Source organism: Trachypithecus francoisi, unplaced genomic scaffold (genome assembly GCF_009764315.1).
Source record: "Trachypithecus francoisi isolate TF-2019V2 unplaced genomic scaffold, Tfra_2.0 Lachesis_group12, whole genome shotgun sequence".
NCBI lineage: Eukaryota > Metazoa > Chordata > Mammalia > Primates > Cercopithecidae > Trachypithecus > Trachypithecus francoisi.
Genome location: NW_022681457.1, coordinates 95669217 through 95686948, shown reverse-complemented (window position 1 = coordinate 95686948; position 17732 = coordinate 95669217). Strand labels below are relative to the sequence as shown.

Genomic DNA, 17732 nt, shown 5'->3' with positions numbered 1-17732 from the left:
GGTAAACACAGATGACTTTTGGGAGTAATATCCTTCCCTGTAACACCCTCCATAAGACTGCATCATGATGATTACATATCAGCGTATTTCACAAGCAGCTTAAAGATGCAGCTTGTTTGGAAACAACACTATTCATAGAAACCTACTAACCTAAAATGTTTTTACTACTTTATTTCTTAAATGTAGGTGGAAAAAACCCACATCGAGGTGACAGTACCCACCTCAAATGGTGACCAAACACAGGTTTGTGCCAATAGGCCACTTGTTCCTCTTTCCCTCCGCCCCCTCAATTTTTTTCTTCTCCCTTACTCCCTTTTCCTTAAAATTATAAAATGAAGGTTCAAACAAACTTCAATGAGCAACATTTTATCATTTTTCTTTCTTTTTTAAATTATGGCAAAACAGAAGCTTGCAGAAAAAACTGAAGATCTGATAAGAATGAGGAAGGTTAGCCATTTTTCACTTTCACAAAACTACATTGCCATTTCACCCATGCTGACTTACAATGCATTAAAAAGACAGTGATCCATTCTTTTCATTGATTTCTTTTAATCAGGAGTTGTTAATATTTTCAAATAACGGATATGGGCCAGGTGCATTGGCTCATGCCTATAATCCCAGCACTTTGGGAGGCCAAAGCAGGAGGATCCCTTGCGGTCAGGAGTTTGAGACCAGCCTGGCCAACGTGGTGAAACCATGTCTCTACTAAAAATACAAAAATTAGCCAGATGTGTTGGTGCACGCCTTTAGTCCCAGCTACTTAGGAGGCTGAGGCATGAGAATCGCTTGAACCTGGGAGGTGGAGGGTGCAGTGAGCTGAGATCATGCCACTGTGCTCCAGCCTGGGTGACAGCTATACACATATATTTACATAAACTGAAGAAACCATAATCCTATACTATATGTTGAAAAGTTTCATTAAACTTTTCATTAAACAGTGAGAGTCAAACCTATCTTTTATATTTAAAAATGTATAAGAACTATTTCACAATGACATCATATTCTTAGAATGATTGATAATATTTTATACACATTTATCATAAAATGAAAACCATCATAGCTGGGTGTGATGGCTCACACCTGTAATCCCAGCACTTTGGGAGGTTGAGGCAAGAGGATCCCTTGAGTCCAGGAGTTCAAGACCAGCCTGGGCAACATAGGGAGACCCCGTCACTTCAAAACAATAAATAAATAAATTAGCGAGGCATGGTGATACACTCCTGTGGTCCCAGCTACTTGGGAGGCTGAGGCAGGAGGATCACTTGAGTCCAGGAGGTTAAGGCTGCAGTGAGCCACAACTGTACCACTACCTTCCACCTAGGTGACACAGTGTAAGACCCTGTCTCCAAAAAAACACCCTCTGTAGCAGCAACCCCAGTACTGTGTATAACTATGGGTTTGACTTCTCTGCCTCATTCTTTTCATCTATAGAGTGGGATGAATCAGTTTGAATCAGTTAACTGAATATATTTATTGGCTGGTCATGTATAAAATGATAATCTTTCTTAGATCTTTTTTATAAAAGAGATCTAATTTTTTATTAGATTTTATAATTAGAGATTATAAAATCTCTAATTATACTCAGTGTCACTAAGTATAAAATACATCCCAAAAGCTAAATAATGTTTTTAAAGCATTTCTTCACTCCATGATACCTGGAGTTTCAGTGTTTTTTAGAGTCATATGTTTTAAGGTAACCCTCAAACAGTTCAATTTCAAAAATGAACATAAAACAACTTGTTACATAAGAAGCCAATGAAGCCAGGAGCACTGTCTGTTTGAATAACATCATCACATTCTTTCATCATTCATGAACAAGGTCATCATTTTCTCGTGGTAATCATGTTCTCTGTGTGTCCTTGTGACTCTGACCATTTCATGTTGGCATATGCTGCGCTGTGGACATTTAATTTTAAATATTTTTTGGTTTGCCAATTTTCAGTTTTTTCCTGCAAGAACAACATTTTAATTTTTTATGCTTTTCTGTTTTTTCCCCCTTTCATTTTCACAGAAAAAGAGAGAAAGACTAGATGGTGAAAACATTTATATCAGACATAGCAATTTAATGTTGGAGGTTTGTATGAACTTGAAGCTTATTTCAGTTGGTTGCCTGGAACCTTCTGCATTCTTTGCTGATCCCCTTTTCTTCATTCTGTGCTGCATTTGGTTTTGCATGCCATTGCATGAAGGAACTTTAGGTTTAAAATGCTTTTGCATGTTGGTGAACATGAAGATATGCAAACATCTCGCCTTCTGATTCATTTTAGTTTCTATCTGTCGTACTTACCTGGAAAAATATATGATTGGGACTACCTCTACCTCTCATGGTTCCATTGTTTTACCCACCTTTAGAAAGTTCTACATCATTGCTAAAAGTTCCTTTAATTTTCCAAGAGTATAAACTTCCATGTGTCCCAAGATGCAAATTTGCACTAGTCTTTCATTTTCTGAACTAAGAGAGTGTGAGAAAGTAGGGAATTCAGAATGGACTTAAAATATTGGAGATAATAGAAAAATGACAGAAGAACTTTTGCGGGGGAAAAAAGAAATAAGAAGGAAAGAGGGGAGCCTAGCATTTAATCAGTAGTTACTATAAGATGGTTTAATCATAAAAACAGGCCTGTGGATATGGGATTGTTATTTTAAAGATGAGAAAATTGAAGCTCAAAGAGATTAAGTAATTTCCCTGTAGTCCCAGAACTGGAAAGCCAAGATGTGAGGATCTATCCAACTCTATTAAACTACTCTGTTTTCCACTCAGAAACAGCAGCATGCTGTCTGCTATAAGAGTTGTGAGATTATTTTCCCATTATATTCAACATTGGTCATATATATATATATATATATATATACACACACACATACATGTATATATGTATATATGTATTTTTTGAGACGGAGTCTTGCTCTGTTGCCCTGTCTAGAGTGCAGTGGCGTGATCTCGGCTCACTGCAAGCTCCGCCTCCCAGGTTCATGCCATTCTCCTGCCTCAGCTTCCCAAGTAACTGGAACTACAGGCACCCGCCACCACGCCTGGCTAATTTTTTGTATTTTTTAGTAGAGATGGGTTTCATTGTGTTTAGCCAGGATGGTCTCAATCTCCTGACCTCATGGTCTACCCGCCTTGGCCTCCCAAAATGCTGGGATTACAGGCATGAGCCACTAGGCCTGGCCTATAAAGGAGATTCTTGAATTTCTGCTGTTTTTCTTATGTATCCTCTAAGGAATTAGTTCTTTCATTGGAAATTACAACAGGGTAATGAGCATTTCTTTCTTTTTCTTTTCTTTTCTTTTTTTTTTTTTTTGAAACAGTGTCTGGCTCTGTTGCCCAGGCTGGAGTGTGGTGGCACGATCTCAGCTCACTGCAAGCTCCGCCTCCCGGGTTCAGGCCATTCTCCTGCCTCAACCTCCCGAGTAGCTGGTCTACAGGCACCCGCCACCACACCCGGCTAATTTTTTCTATTTTTAGTAGAGACGGGGTTTCACTGTGTTAGCCAGGATGGTCTTGCTCTCCTGACCTCATGATCTGCCCGCCTTGGCCTCCCAAAGTGCTGAGATTACAGGCATGAGCCACTGCGCCCAGCCTTTTTTTTTTTTTTTTTTTTTTTTTGAGGCAGGGTCTCACAGAATTACCCAGGCTGGAGTGCAATGGCACAATCACTGCTTACTGCACCCTCAGCCTCCTGGGCCCAAACAATCCTCCCATCTCAATCTCCTGAGTCGCTGGGGCTATGGGTGCACGCCACAATGCCCAGCTAATTTTTAAATTTTGATAGAGACAGGATCTCAATATGTTGCCCAGGCTGGTCTTAAACTCCTGGACTCAAGTGATCCTTCTGCCTTAGCCTCCCAAAGTACTGAGGTTACAGGCATAAGCCACTGGACCCAACCTAAACTTTAAAACTAGATAGATCTCTGGCTTAATATATAGCCTCTAATTATTTAAACCTCATCTTATTCCTTGTCAATATCTGTATTTTGAGTACTTGTTACGTATAAAGTCTTTGAGAAGAATTATGCCCAGCCTTCATTAAACATGTATTGCATGGTGGGTGCAATACCAAGTGCCTTACATATATTTGTCTCATTTAACATGAAGTTTTTCAAGGCTGGATCCTCAGATATTTCAAACTTGGCAACTAGCTCTCTTTGTCTTAGCCCGTATCTGAAACTAGACCTGAGTAGTTCCATCTTCAGAGACTAGGAAGAATAGTGAATGTTAGTTGATTTCCTTTATTTGGCAGTGTAACATCTTGAAATTCTAAACATGCATATTTCCTGACTAGTTCATCTTCAGTGCTTCCTCTTAACTGGAACCTGCAGTACCAATCATATATTTGTCATTTGTTCCATGATGTGTGTTATGGCTTCTGAGACTCACAAAGTCCCTGTGTGTGATGTGTTTTTCCCTCAGCATTTCATTGACAGCCATGAGAGGGGATTTCTAAATAAGTGTGTTTGAAAATTAAAACCACTAACTGCCTTTTGAGAACATTTTATATTTAATGAAGTGTTTGGTTTGATTGCTTCTAAAATTATGAAGTGATAGGCATCAAAAAGTGTCTAACCTGAACACAGCCAAAGTAATTTGGCCATCATTCTTTAGTTATTATAAAGTTTTTTCCCCAGTAAGGAAGTTCTCTCAAGTTATCTGTCACTCCAGCAGGCTTTTTTTTTTTTTTTTTTTTAAGCATCCCTCCTCCCTCTTCTCCTACCCCGCCCCCACTAATGCTTTGTTCTGGCACAAATAAGGTCGAGTTCATTTTTAGATCTACCGCCTCCTCCATCTCCCAGAGAGAACCTGTAGCAAGTTGTCTATGACAAATTCTATTTGGAACAGGTCCCTTTGATATCTTAATTTTACTCTGTGCCCCCACAGGTTTCCAACAAAGCCAGCTAAGAAGGATGGAGAAAGCTCCCTCAGAAGCTACTGGTTTTACCAAAACATTTATTTTCTCAGGTTCCAAGCCAATCTGAAGCTAGGCAAGAAGAGTAGCAAATCACAAGTCTCTTATATTAAGAGGTTAACTCAGAGAGTTATCATTTTACATAGCATCTCTTGCTCATTTTTGTTTTGCTCTATTCACACTTTTAACTTTCCCAAATGTATTAAGTTGGTCTTGGCCCAAACAGATTTTAATTACCAGTGAGGAGCTGGGTCATGGGACCTTACATGCCTGGTGGGTCTGGTTGCTCAGTCTAACACTGAGTCTTTGAATGGGCTTGTTCATGCTTTTCTTTAGCTACTAGACATGCTTTTCTTGCTTTCAGCTAGAACAAAAGTGCAAACTGTTCTTTCCCCCATAGCGAAGTCCATATTCATAAAATATACTCACATTTCATCCCAACATGCGAAACATGCTCTTCTGGATGCTACAGGATCACCCTTTTGGAGTTAGCTTTCTATTTGATCTTAAAGCAGGTATACATGGTTCAGTCTTGCAAAAATAAAAAGAAATAGACCAGTTAATGATTTTTCTGAATGAATATCTCCAGAATCAAAATCATCTCACTGATTATTCTTATGCTGTTTTCCCTTTGACATTGCTTTTGAAAGAGTTTTATTTAGTTAAAACCTGTATTACCCTCAGAAAAAACTTTGAAGCAAAATGTTATTGAAATGAATTCTAATTTTTTACCCCAATACAGCTGTTTCCTACAGAGCCAAAAAAGAAAGACTAAATCCAAAATTCACCCGGCATATTAGGAAATGTATTTAGCATTATGCTTTTATTGGATACAGAGCTGCCTTGATATGTAATAAATTTTTTGCAGTCATCAAGTGATGGGCTCCCACATGTTTTGATCTCAAGCATAGATCTTTTAAGGTTTTTTGAAGTGTTGTTGGACAAAGAACATTTGAGTTTTTGTCTTCAAGTTATATTTACCAGACTATTTTTGGCCAAGTCCCCTTTTTGAAAGTTGTTATACACCTCCTTTTACATAAACCTGAATATTATTTCTAGCTCATGCTTTATTAACCTAAGCTTCATTCATTTCTCCCTGGAATATCCCTTTAATAGCTTGCCTGTACCTCAGGTTGCCCAATATTCAAATTTGCGAGAATGTATACCTACTATGTACCCACAAAAATTAAAAAGATTTTTTAATTTTTAAAAAATTTTAAAAAAATTTAATCTGCTGGAATAGTTGAATTATTTTAAATTGTCAAGGAGATATATAAGGTATTTGGTGAACTCTTGTTAACTCACTCTCAATCCTTTGAAGGTCATTGGAAGAGGTCCCTGGTTTGAGTTGTACTAAGTAATGAAGTGAAGCTGTTAGAAGCTAGAAAGCCTAAGGTTTTTAGTTTATGTGCATATTATTGACAAAGAAAAAAAGTCATTGTGTTATGTACCTCTGGGTGATTTTTCAGAGGTAGTAACAGTCTGCTCTGGAGCCTTTAACTAGGAATTTCAGTAATAAAGTCTTATATCAAGAAAGGGCTATTCTTGTTTCTCAAAAAGCAAAAACAGCCATCTAGTAATAGAGAAGTAAAACCATCTCCAGGTAGAAGTAGAAGGATACTGTATGTTTGCAACTCAACAAGACAAGACAGTCAGTGGTGGATTGTATGTTTCACCATGCCTTCATTAAACAGTTTGTTCATCTATTGCTGTCTCCATCCTCCTGAGCTGAGCCTAAAATAATTTCTTATCAAACTGAGGCTAATTGAGTTGTGGAACTACCTTCTTGGGATGAGGAGTTAGAGATCTGGTGCTGTGTCACATGGGAAGAAGAATCATAAATTAAGGCGTGAGTTCTTTATGGGTTATATAACTGCTAACAGCTATGGAGTTGTGATACTTCACAGCTTCCAAGAAAAGCACTTTATTTAAAGAAAAAAAAAGGCAAGCAAATATACCATGTTGTATATTTATAATCTGAATGCAGATTAGTAACATCTGTCCTGGATGTGGTGTGTTTTCTACCAGTGCCCAGTCTCTGACGGGTTGCCCTTGGTTATGTTTTTTGTCCTGATTATGTATTGTTTTGCATCTTTGTCCTTTCAACTATAGGATTTAGACAAGAGTCAAGAGGAGATCAGAAAACATCACGCTAGCATCAGTGAGCTGAAAAAGAACTTCATGGAATCTGTACCAGAACCACGGCCTAGTGAATGGGATAAACGCTTATCCACTCACTCCCCCTTCCGAACTCTTAACGTCAATGGGCAAATCCCCACAGGAGAAGGAGTGAGTACTTTGTCCACATGACCAATTGTGAAAATGGAGGGAATAAATGTTTTTATGTATTAATATTCTGTATCTGAGCAAAAGCTTAGAGCTGAAATTTGGATTTGGTGCCTCACTATATTCGTTACTGCTTTAAGGCATTTGTAATCAAATACTTACTTTTTTTAAGTCATATAGGCTACCCAGTCCAATTATAGGAGCCATTTGGAGATGATTAGCCTCTGAGGACTATCTCTGCAGCTATATGCTTCTGGCTAATGATTGTTTATAAACTGACCATAAGCCAGTAGAGGTTTATTTGTATTCAAACTGTGCCTTCAGGGACTCGAAAGTTTACTAAATTTAGGAAGGTCAAAATAGGAAAGAGATTAGTCTTTTTAAAAAGCTTGATTTGCTTTGGGAGGCCGAGGCCGGTGGATCACGAGGTCAGGAGATCGAGACCATGGTGAAACCCCGTCTCTACTAAAAATACAAAAAAATTAGCCAGGCGTGTTGGCAGGCACCTGTAGTCCCAGCTACTCGGGAGGCTGAGGCAGGAGAATGGCATGAACCCGGGAGGCAGAGCTTGCAGTGAGCCGAGATCATGCCACTGCACTCCAGCCTGGGTGACAGAGTGAGACTCTGTCTCAGAAAAAAAAAAAAAAAAAGCTTTATTTGAACATTTACACAACTTAGAAATATCTGAATGGTTCTCCACAATTATATAGTAAACCAAGGAGCCCCCTAAGCTAGAGAATTCAGAATTCCAAATATTAATGATTCTATTTCAATTTTAGAAAAACTGTGGTCTGGTCACCATGGCTCATGCCTGTAATCCCAGCACTTTGGGAGGCCAAGACAGGAAGATCACTTGAGTCCAGGAGTTTAAGACCAGCCTGGGCAATATGGCAAAACCCCATCTCTACAAAAATTAGTCATGTATAGTGGTGCACACCTGTGTAGTCCAGCTATTCAGGGGGTTGAAACAGGAGGATTGCTTGAGCCAGGAGACCAAGGCTGCAGTGAGCCATGATTGCACCACTGTACTCCGGCTTGGGTGACAGAGTGAGACCCTGTCTCAAAAGAAAGGAAAAGGAAAACTATTTATTTTATCTTTATGAGTAACTAACTTTCAATACACTGTTGTGTGAGATAGTCACAATTAGAGCTCAAGGGCTCTTCTTTTTCTATTATTGTTGTCATTACCTATTTTAGAAATCCTACATCTGGGCCGGGTGTGGTGGCTCACACTTGTAATCCCAGCACTTTGGGAGGCTGAGGTGGGCGGATCACGAGGTCAGGAGTTCGAGACCAGCCTGGCCAGCATGGTGAAACCCCATATCTACTAAAAATACAAAAATTAGCCGGGCATGGTGATGCATGCCTGTAATCCCAGCTACTCAGGAGGCTGAGGTAGGAGAATTGCTTGAACCTGGGAGGCGGAGATTGCAGTGAACTGAGATCGCGCCACTGCACTCCAGATAGGGCAACAGAGTGAGACTCCGTCTCAAAAAAAAAAGAAAAAGAAAAAAAGAAATCCTACATCTGAATAAATGAATCTGTTAAACATTTAATGAAAATATCTTGAAAGTTACCATGAACATATACCCCAAAAGTTTTTATCTTTAGTCAGTACCAGTGAAATATTTATATAGTCACAATGACTCAATAAGTGATTATGATTTAAAAATTACGTGCTTGGCCGGGCGCGGTGGCTCAAGCCTGTGATCCCAGCAGTTTGGGAGGCCGAGATGGGCGGATCACGAGGTCAGGAGATCGAGACCATCCTGGCTAACATGGTGAAACCCCGTCTCTACTAAAAATACAAAAAACTAGCCGGGCGATGTGGTGGGCACCTGTAGTCCCAGCTACTCGGGAGGCTGAGGCAGGAGAATGGCGTGAACCCGGGAGGCGGAGCTTGCAGTGAGCTGAGATCCGGCCACTGCACTCCAGCCTGGGCGGCAGAGCGAGACTCCGTCTCAAAAAAAAAAAAAGAAAATTACGTGCTTGTTTTTCCCCAAAAACAATAGCAGTTCTAGTTAAAAAAGGTAAAGTGATGTCTTAATAATTTTAAAACTTTCTTTTTCTTTTTTTGAGATGGAGTTTCGCTCTTGTTGCCCAGGCTGGAGTGCAATGGCGTGATCTTGGCTCACTGCAACCTCCACCTCCCGGCTTCAAGTGATTTTCCTGCCTTAGCCTCCCTCGTAGCTGGGATTATAGGCGCCTGCCACCACGCCCAGCTAATTTTTTGTATTTTTAGTAGAGATGGGGTTTCACTACCTTGGCCAGGGTGGTCTCAAACTCCTGACCCCAGGCTATCCACCTGCCTCAGCCTCCCAAAGTGTTGAGATTACAGGCATGAGCCACCACACCTAAAACTTTTTTTTTTTTTTTTTTTTAGTTTTCAGAATTTATGGTAAACTATCCAAATTATTATTTAGTTTCTGGAACTGGAGAAGGTAGTAAAAGTTGGTTCACAGGCTGGGCGTGGTGGCTCACTCCTATAATCCTAGCACTTTGGGAGGCTGAGGCGGGCGGATTACTTGAGGTCAGGAGTTTGAGACCAGCCTGGCCAACATGGCGAAACCCCATCTCTACAAAAAATACAAAAAAATTAGCCGGGCATGGTGGCATAATCTCAGCTACTTGGGAGGCTGAGGCAGGAGAATCGCTTGAACCCAGGAGGCAGAGATTGCAGTGAGCCGAGATTGTGCCACTGCACTCTGGCCTAGGCAACAGAGCAAGACCCCGTCTTAAAAAAAAAAAAAAAAAAAGTTGGTTCACAGAGGGTACTTTTTGTATTTTTCAAAGTGTGACTAAAATTGGCTAACAGTTCCCCAAACAGAGCTGAACCTGTTTCACAAATAAGGCTGGAAAATGCCTGAGTAATGGGCAGCTAAATAGAGATACCAGGGATGATAGGATGCTATTGTTTGCTACTTACTGTCCTCTCAGCCTCCATTTTCTATAAATGGACATTAGTTTTGTGTTCTAAATCTAGAACATGTATCCTGAACTGAGACGATAACTCTGCTTTCTGGGCAAGACCACTGTTTTCAGTGTCAATAGGATACTTAATTTTGATGTATCTCTACTAATAAGAGTCATAAAGGGTCTAGTAGTTCTTCTGGTTGTGGCTTGATTTGATTTAGAGGGTCTGGCTAGTCAAAACCTAATTGAACAATTCTGAACAAGTAATTTATCGTATTGGGCCTCAGTTTATGGAGTAGATGATCTTTAAGATCCCTGTGAACTCTAAAATTCTGTAAGTCTATGACTCCATGAGAAAATGCCTTGTCGCTGTTTCACCTGGTTAGCCCTGTCTGCAAACCATAACTGCGTATTTTCTTGAAGTTTTCTTTTTGACTCTGTGCAAGTAATAAAAGATGCTCAACTACTTTGAAAAAGTAACTTGGTACTCTCTTGGATGAGGTTGAGTAAATTTGAATTGGTCTCTGTTTCCAGAAAATATCTTACGTCTTTTAATAGAAACCTTTCAGAAATCTTCTCAGGGTTGGTTTTGGGAATGCTGAGGTCATTCTGTGTTCTTTAAAGAAATAACTTTTTATAAACTAAACAAGATCCATGGGAGTACTTGAACAATTTTAGCTCTATGCTATTATCCCTGTAAAGGAATAGCAGAATAAATAAGCACTGTATTATGGTGACCTTTAATATTGGGTAATTCCGGCCGGGCGCGGTGGCTCAAGCCTGTAATCCCAGCACTTTGGGAGGCCGAGACGGGTGGATCACGAGGTCAGGAGATCGAGACCATCCTGGCTAACACGGTGAAACCCCGTCTCTACTAAAAAAATACAAAAAATTAGCCGGGCGATGTGGCGGGCGCCTGTAGTCCCAGCTACTCGGGAGGCTGAGGCGAGAGAATGGCGTAAACCCGGGAGGCGGAGCTTGCAGTGAGCTGAGATCCGGCCACTGCACTCCAGCCTGGGCGACAGAGCGAGACTCCGTCTCAAAAAAAAAAAAAAAAAAAAATTGGGTAATTCCACTTTCTAGCATATCTTACTTTTTCTTTAACAATTGGGATACTATTTCTGTTCTCTGGGGATACCTCTTCCACCTTTGACGGTATTGTTGTTGCATGGCAAGGCAACTGAATTTTATATAATTTGTGTATGACCAGGTGAAGAAAACTTCTATGCTTCCCTCGGAAAGAAAGGTTGGTGGGCCAGAGGTAAAGCTGCTGTTATGACTTGTGCTTCTCAATCAGAATTTGCTCTTGTCATGGCACTAAGCAGATAATCCCCCCAGAACTGAACAACAGCTGCTGAATACTTTTTTTTCGTTTGGCTATACTAGTAAATTCACACCCACAGCCTTTCGGCCTAACACATAACACTTCCACTGCTGCAGCTTTTGCAGCTTTCAATTTGCTTATTTCGGCGCATGGCTGGTTGAAAAGCTGCATGAAGATAAAAATATGTATTCAGAGAGAAAATGAATTTAATTATACCCTATTCTTTTTATGTTGTCTTTCTTCTCCCCCTTTATTTTTCTTTCAAAAATCATTGTAATTTTGCATCCTTTCTTTTCCTTTTTTTCTTTTTTGCTGATCAGTCCCCTAGCTACTTTCTCCCTGATACATATCACTTAGGGGTGTGCAAAGAACCAGTGTTGAACTTCCAAACTGATCAGAGAAGGCTAGCTCAACTGAGAGAACTTAGAGCCAAGTTTTTCCTTTCATAGATAACATCTGTCTTGACTATGGATACCAGAGTACAGAAATTGCAGGGGGAAGAAAAACTTCTCAATTGGACAATTGGGGAGAAAAAACTTTCCTTAAAAGTGTCAAAAGCATTTGCTTAAAGTAATGTATAAACCTTCATGATGGTTGTTATTATTTATTTGTTTTGGTGAACCTTGGAGGGACATTATAATCTTTTATACTTTTTGTTTTTCTTTCGCAGTCTTTAAAATGTATAAGATTAAGATTTTTATTTCTTGAGCAAAAATTAATTGCTATACTGAATGAACTGTTGCAGTTTTTAAAGTCTACATGAAGAGATATAAGGATTACTTTTTATATTCTGTCATTCTATTTGTAATAAAAGTAACTTTTTTTTTTTTTTTCTGAGATGGACTCTTGCTGTGTCCCCCAGGTTGGAGTGCAGTGGTGCAATCTCAGCTCACTGCAACCTCTGCCTCCCGGGTTCAAGGAGTTCTCCTGCCTCAGCCTCCTGAGTAGCTAGGATTATAGGCGTGTGCCACCACGTCCGACTAATTTTTGTATTTTTAGTAGAGATGGAGTTTCACCACGTTGGCCAGGCTGATCTCGTACTCCTGACCTCGTGATCCGCCCACCTCAGCCTCCCAAAGTGTTGTGATTACAGGCGTGAGCCACGACACCCAGCCAAAAATAACTTTTATGATGGCAAGAAGAATGCTTCATTATTGGCATTGCCCAATTAGTGATTGGCAGCACCAAAGTAATAGAAAATGACCTAAAATTCATATGTAAATATCCTCAAAGGAAAACTAAATAACATAACAAGGGGAAAGCCAGTGATCCCTTGAACTTTCAGTTCTAATGTTCATTCACTCAAAAAGGTATCTATTGAGCACCCTACTATGTTACAGAAACTTTGCCAGGATAAATTGCCAAAATAAAGTAAAGCTAAAATGAAGAGTGCCTAAAAGATCTTTCCAAATCCTTTGCACATCCCCAAGTATCATTTTTGAGCATTTTCCATCTGTCATTTTGTTCATCTTATTCTGTCTTTCTTGATCTTCTACTGTGAAAGCAGACACAGGAACGTGCTCTGTTAGTACAGGATGAAGAGAAAATTAAAAGGCAAGAAAGATCTACTGAAAGAGCCTTGCCCCAGCAAGAAAATGAAGAAATTCTTCCCAAGGTTTCTATTCCAATCCCTGAGGATCACAAGTCTCTCAAAAAGTGTCACCTCTACTTTAGTACTTTTCCATCTCCTCGTATTCCTTTCATGATGTCTTTTCTCGTGGTCCTTGTGTTGGCTGTTTGGTGGTTGGTCTTTCTGTGATCAGAAAACAGGGTGCTCATCTGAAATGTCAAGACGGTTGAACTTTTGTCCTTGGCTTCAACTGTGTTATTGCTGTATGATGCCCTCTGATCTTGATAGTTCACTGTCCTAGGAGAGCCCTTGTGAACATTTTTCTGTCAATTGTTACTCTTTGTAGATTATGTATTATGGGATACAAAGGAGTAGCAATGGACTGCCCAAAGCCAGCTTTTCTGCACTGAATTTTAACAAATTTAAACAAATCAGAATTAAGCATATGGCAGGCTGGTAATCTTCCCAAAAGCTTTAACTCTTTTATCCTGCATGTTTACTGTTTACTATTGTTATGTCCTCCCATCCAATGTCTCACACAAACCAGGATACTCTCTAGATACATTTGATGGAATATTTTCCTAATCCTCTATAGTCATTTGTTTGGCATGGGCTTCATAGTTTAAGAAAAAATTTCAACTTACTAACCTTTCAGAAGCCTTAAAATGATAATGTTTTAGTCTACAAATCCATAACCACTCCTTTTCTTAGGATATCAAACCAGTATAAACAAAAGTCTTTTCTGGAAAAGGGCTTTTGACTTCTGTGGCCTTGTTATGAGTATTTCTGAGCTGTACAGGGACAGACAACTTTATCCTGCCTGCTGTATAGAAGAGATCTTCAAAGATTAAATGCCATCTTTTCACAAGTAGAGTGTTGATACGGTTTAAGGAAAATGGTGCTGGTGCCCCTTAGCCTCCAGCCAGGACTGAAATTCTCAGACTACTCTACCTATCCTTAAAAGTCCTGGAACACAGATTTACTCGAGATCTGTACATAAACAAACACTTCTCTGAATTAAGATACTGTGTTATTTCTTTATGGCTTTGCTAATTATATTGCTAGTAGCAATAGTTAGCCATTGCTAAGCTTAAAATATATATTGATATACTTTGTTTTCCTGATATACTTCAGACCTGTTTGTTCTTGCACTTGTGTTGAAATCAATTGTTTTTAATCAATGGCTTTGTGACCTCAAGTTCTGTTGTGACAAGTATGTGTCCTCTGTTTGCATGTTGACTTCTAAGACTTACCTGAAGTAAATATGAGCACTCTCTCTCTCTCTCTTCAGGACACAACTCACATGCTTAACCTGTTATTTTTTACCTCAATATTGATGAAACCTTGCATGTAGCTTGCTTTTTATGGCACTTGAATGTACCAATATGGATGATTTGGTTAATGTCTCAAATATTTGTTTTGAAATCTGAGTTTAGAGGGTTATCAAATTAAGATTATTATATTTTGTTTTACTTCTCCATGCTTTTCAGTTGATGAAACTTCTAAACAAGACTTTTTATTTTTGAGAAGATGGCTTCCTAGAACAAAAAAAGAGAGCAGTAAAGACAAGAATGTTTTGTCCTTCAACATCTACCAGTATTGTTCTCTTGTCTCTGGAGACATGTAGAAATAATTATCTGGTGTTTCCTGAAAACTGCTACACTGTCATTATAGGCTTTCCCAAGAAATGGAAAAAGAAGCAAGGACCAGGTTAAAATTTAAAATTTGGTGTGCGTATATATCTTTTATGTCACAGGCTATGTCTATTTATAATATATATTTTGCAAATAAGCATATTTATTGATTCACTCATAATAAGAGGGACCTGAAATATTACCAAGTTGTTCTCTACCACAGAAAGTTATAATCATAAGTACTCTCTTTTATCTGGAAAGTAAAGATACAAGAGTTTTCCGTAATGAAATAGCAAATGGAACTGTAGACTTTGTTAGATTATTTTAAATCTTTTTTTAAGGAATTAAAAGGAAAAATCAGAACTTTATTTATACTTTTATAACTGTTTCAGATTATAATTCCTGAATTTCCAGTTTTCATCCTTATACACAGCTTTTTATTAATTACTATTGTAAACTTCACCCTGAATTTTGTTTCTCTTTGTATTGGAGTTATTCTAAGTCCATTAAAAGTCTAAGCCAATGATACTTTTCAGTTTTCTGAAATGCAACAAGAGTCCTCGGAGATCTTTATTGAGAGTCAAAGGAGAGGCCATTTCTTCTATCAATAGGGTAAGAATGATTAAGAGGAGAATGGCTAAGCCCTTGTATTGGATGAAGCTGACCAATGCAGACTCAAAAGTTACCATCACAATTATCAGAGAAAAAATATTGGGCATTCCAACTTTGTATTAGCTAAAGGTAACACTGCCAATATTTGCAAGATAAAACGTAAATAGGCCGGGCGCGGTGGCTCACACCTGTAATCCCAGCACTTTGGGAGGGTGAGGCAGGCAGATCCCCTGAGGTCAGGAGTTCAAGACCAGCCTGGGCAATATGGTAAAACCCTGCCTCTACTAAAAATACAAAAATTAGCTGGGCATGGTGGTGCACACCTGTAATCCCAGCTACTTGGGAGGCTGAGGCAGGAGAATCGCTTGAACCCGGGAGGCAGAGATTGCAGTGAGCCAAGGTCACGCCACTGTACTCCAGCCTGGGTGATAAAATGAGACTCCATCTCAAAAAAAAAAAAAAAGAAAAGAAAAAGTGTAAATAGTCTTGGTTTCCTTCCTTCATTTTCAGTACCAGAGGCAAATTCTAATACATATTGATGTTACCCTGATTCAGCTTCTTCTTCTTCTTTTTTTTTTTTTTTGAGTAGGAGTCTCGCTCTGTTGCCCGGGCTGAGTGCAGTGGCGCGATCTCGGCTTGCTGCAAGCTCCACCTCCCAGGTTCACGCCATTCTCCTGCCTCAGCCTCCCAAGCAGCTGGGACTACAGGCGCCTGCCACCACGCCCGGCTCATTTTTTGTATTTTTAGTAGAGACGGGGTTTCACTGTGTTAGCCAGGATGGTTTCAATCTCCCAACCTCATGATCTGCCCGTCTCGGCCTCCGAAAGTGCTGGGATTACAGGCGTGAGCCACCGCACCTACCCTGATTCAGCTTCTTAATGGCAAGTTGATACATAAAAAATAATTTGGACTAAAGGCATCAATACAGACCAGTATAATATTTTGGATTTTTGCCTTGGTTTTGTCATTATTCATTTCTAGGGTGACTCTGAGAGTACTAGAGTCACCCTAGTTAACTACTTGGCACCCAGATTTCCACCTAGTAATGTGGAGACAAACCTACCTCATGAGAATGAATATGTAATAAATTCCAGGAACCAGAGACCCTGGTTGTCATTCAATTCTTGGTCTTTTGGGAGCTGGGAAGATGAAAATTTAAAAACACACAAACATACATTAACTTCTTTTTATTTTGAAAGTAAGTAGTTAAATAGCTGTGTTTATTTCCATCTACTCCTTATTGATATTTGACCACTTTACTAAGATGTCTTTCCAAATTTATCCCTAATAAATTCATCTTATCCAAATGGTATGATTAGAGTGGATCATACTTGAAAATAAACCAAGCATCTATATTTTGGACCTATCTTTCAGCCATTTTCTTTTATGCTAACACTTGCAATATGAAGGGAATTGTTTGCATGGGTCAAGTTTTCTACTTATTTACATCTTCAGTAAAAGTTTTGAAGGGAAAAGATGCTGACTCTGTTGACCAAGATTAGACCAGATATTATACATGGAATAGATTTCCAGTTGGCACCCTAGAACCTAGTACATTTCTTTCTACTAAATATTATAAATTTTACTCTGAAATTTCTTTGGATATAATAACCCAATTCACTTTCTCCTAGTTTCCTAAGTCACTTCTGTAATACTTCTTAAAGATAAGCCTATAGTACTTCCTATAGATAAGCATATAGGACACACGAGGCATTAGAGATCTAATTAATTTTAAGAAGGTATTATGGAGCAAAAATTACACTTGTGGTTTACCCAGTGATCATGTATTTACAAAAGGAAAACAGGGCAAAATTAATGTGAGACATGGTCTCATTGTTGCTTTTATTTTTTCACAAAGGGTTTTGAATATGGTAAAGACATACAAAACTTGTTGACAGAGTTGCCTTCCCTTACGTTCCTCTTCACAGAAATTATAAAATCCCAAACCATAGCATTCTCTACAGCTTTGAAAATGACTATTATATTGTTTTTATTATACATAGAAACTTCACTTTTTTTCATATACTCAAATTACACTATTTGTAATATTGGTACTAGAAACTACAACAACTCCTTATTCTTATTCTGTTTTGTGTGGCATGTGGCATTACTATATCTGCTTCCTCTACACTTTAGTGGATAATATTAATAGACCACTCTCATTTCTGCTGCTGTTACTCCTCATGCCTTAGTGTCTCCTTTTACTGCAGCAGAATATGACACAAAAAGAAACACATTGGTGCAGATTAAAAGCATACCTGAAATGGTTAAGGCGGTATGGAATTAGATTTAGAAAGCCATACAAAGTTAGGCTAGAGGAAGAGCAGTGGCTATGATCAACAATTATAAATTCATGGAGGATTCCTTTTGGTAAACAAAACTCCTATCATCCTAGAACTTGAAAGACAAAAAGAAGATAAAGTAGTTTATTCCCACAGATCAGAAATGCAGGCTAAAAGCCAAATAATTTGAATAATAGCCTAAGG

The 17732-nt window shown here is 39.0% G+C and overlaps 1 protein-coding gene across 34 annotated transcripts in view; it reads left to right on the top strand.

Annotated features, from left to right (window-relative positions):
• Nucleotides 1-17732, top strand: part of EPB41 (erythrocyte membrane protein band 4.1) — a 231993-nt gene that overhangs the window by 166952 nt on the left and 47309 nt on the right. For 10 of the 34 annotated variants that reach the window (XM_033227467.1, XM_033227452.1, XM_033227449.1 and 7 more), the window contains 4 exons: nt 187-243; nt 406-447; nt 2012-2074; nt 7020-7196. In XM_033227467.1, the coding sequence (XP_033083358.1) occupies nt 187-243; nt 406-447; nt 2012-2074; nt 7020-7196 (339 nt within the window). Of the gene's footprint in view, nt 1-186; nt 244-405; nt 448-2011; nt 2075-7019; nt 7197-11316; nt 11368-11750; nt 15468-17732 lie in introns of those variants that run through there. The other 24 variants (XM_033227445.1, XM_033227444.1, XM_033227456.1 and 21 more) reach the window with 16 other exon arrangements.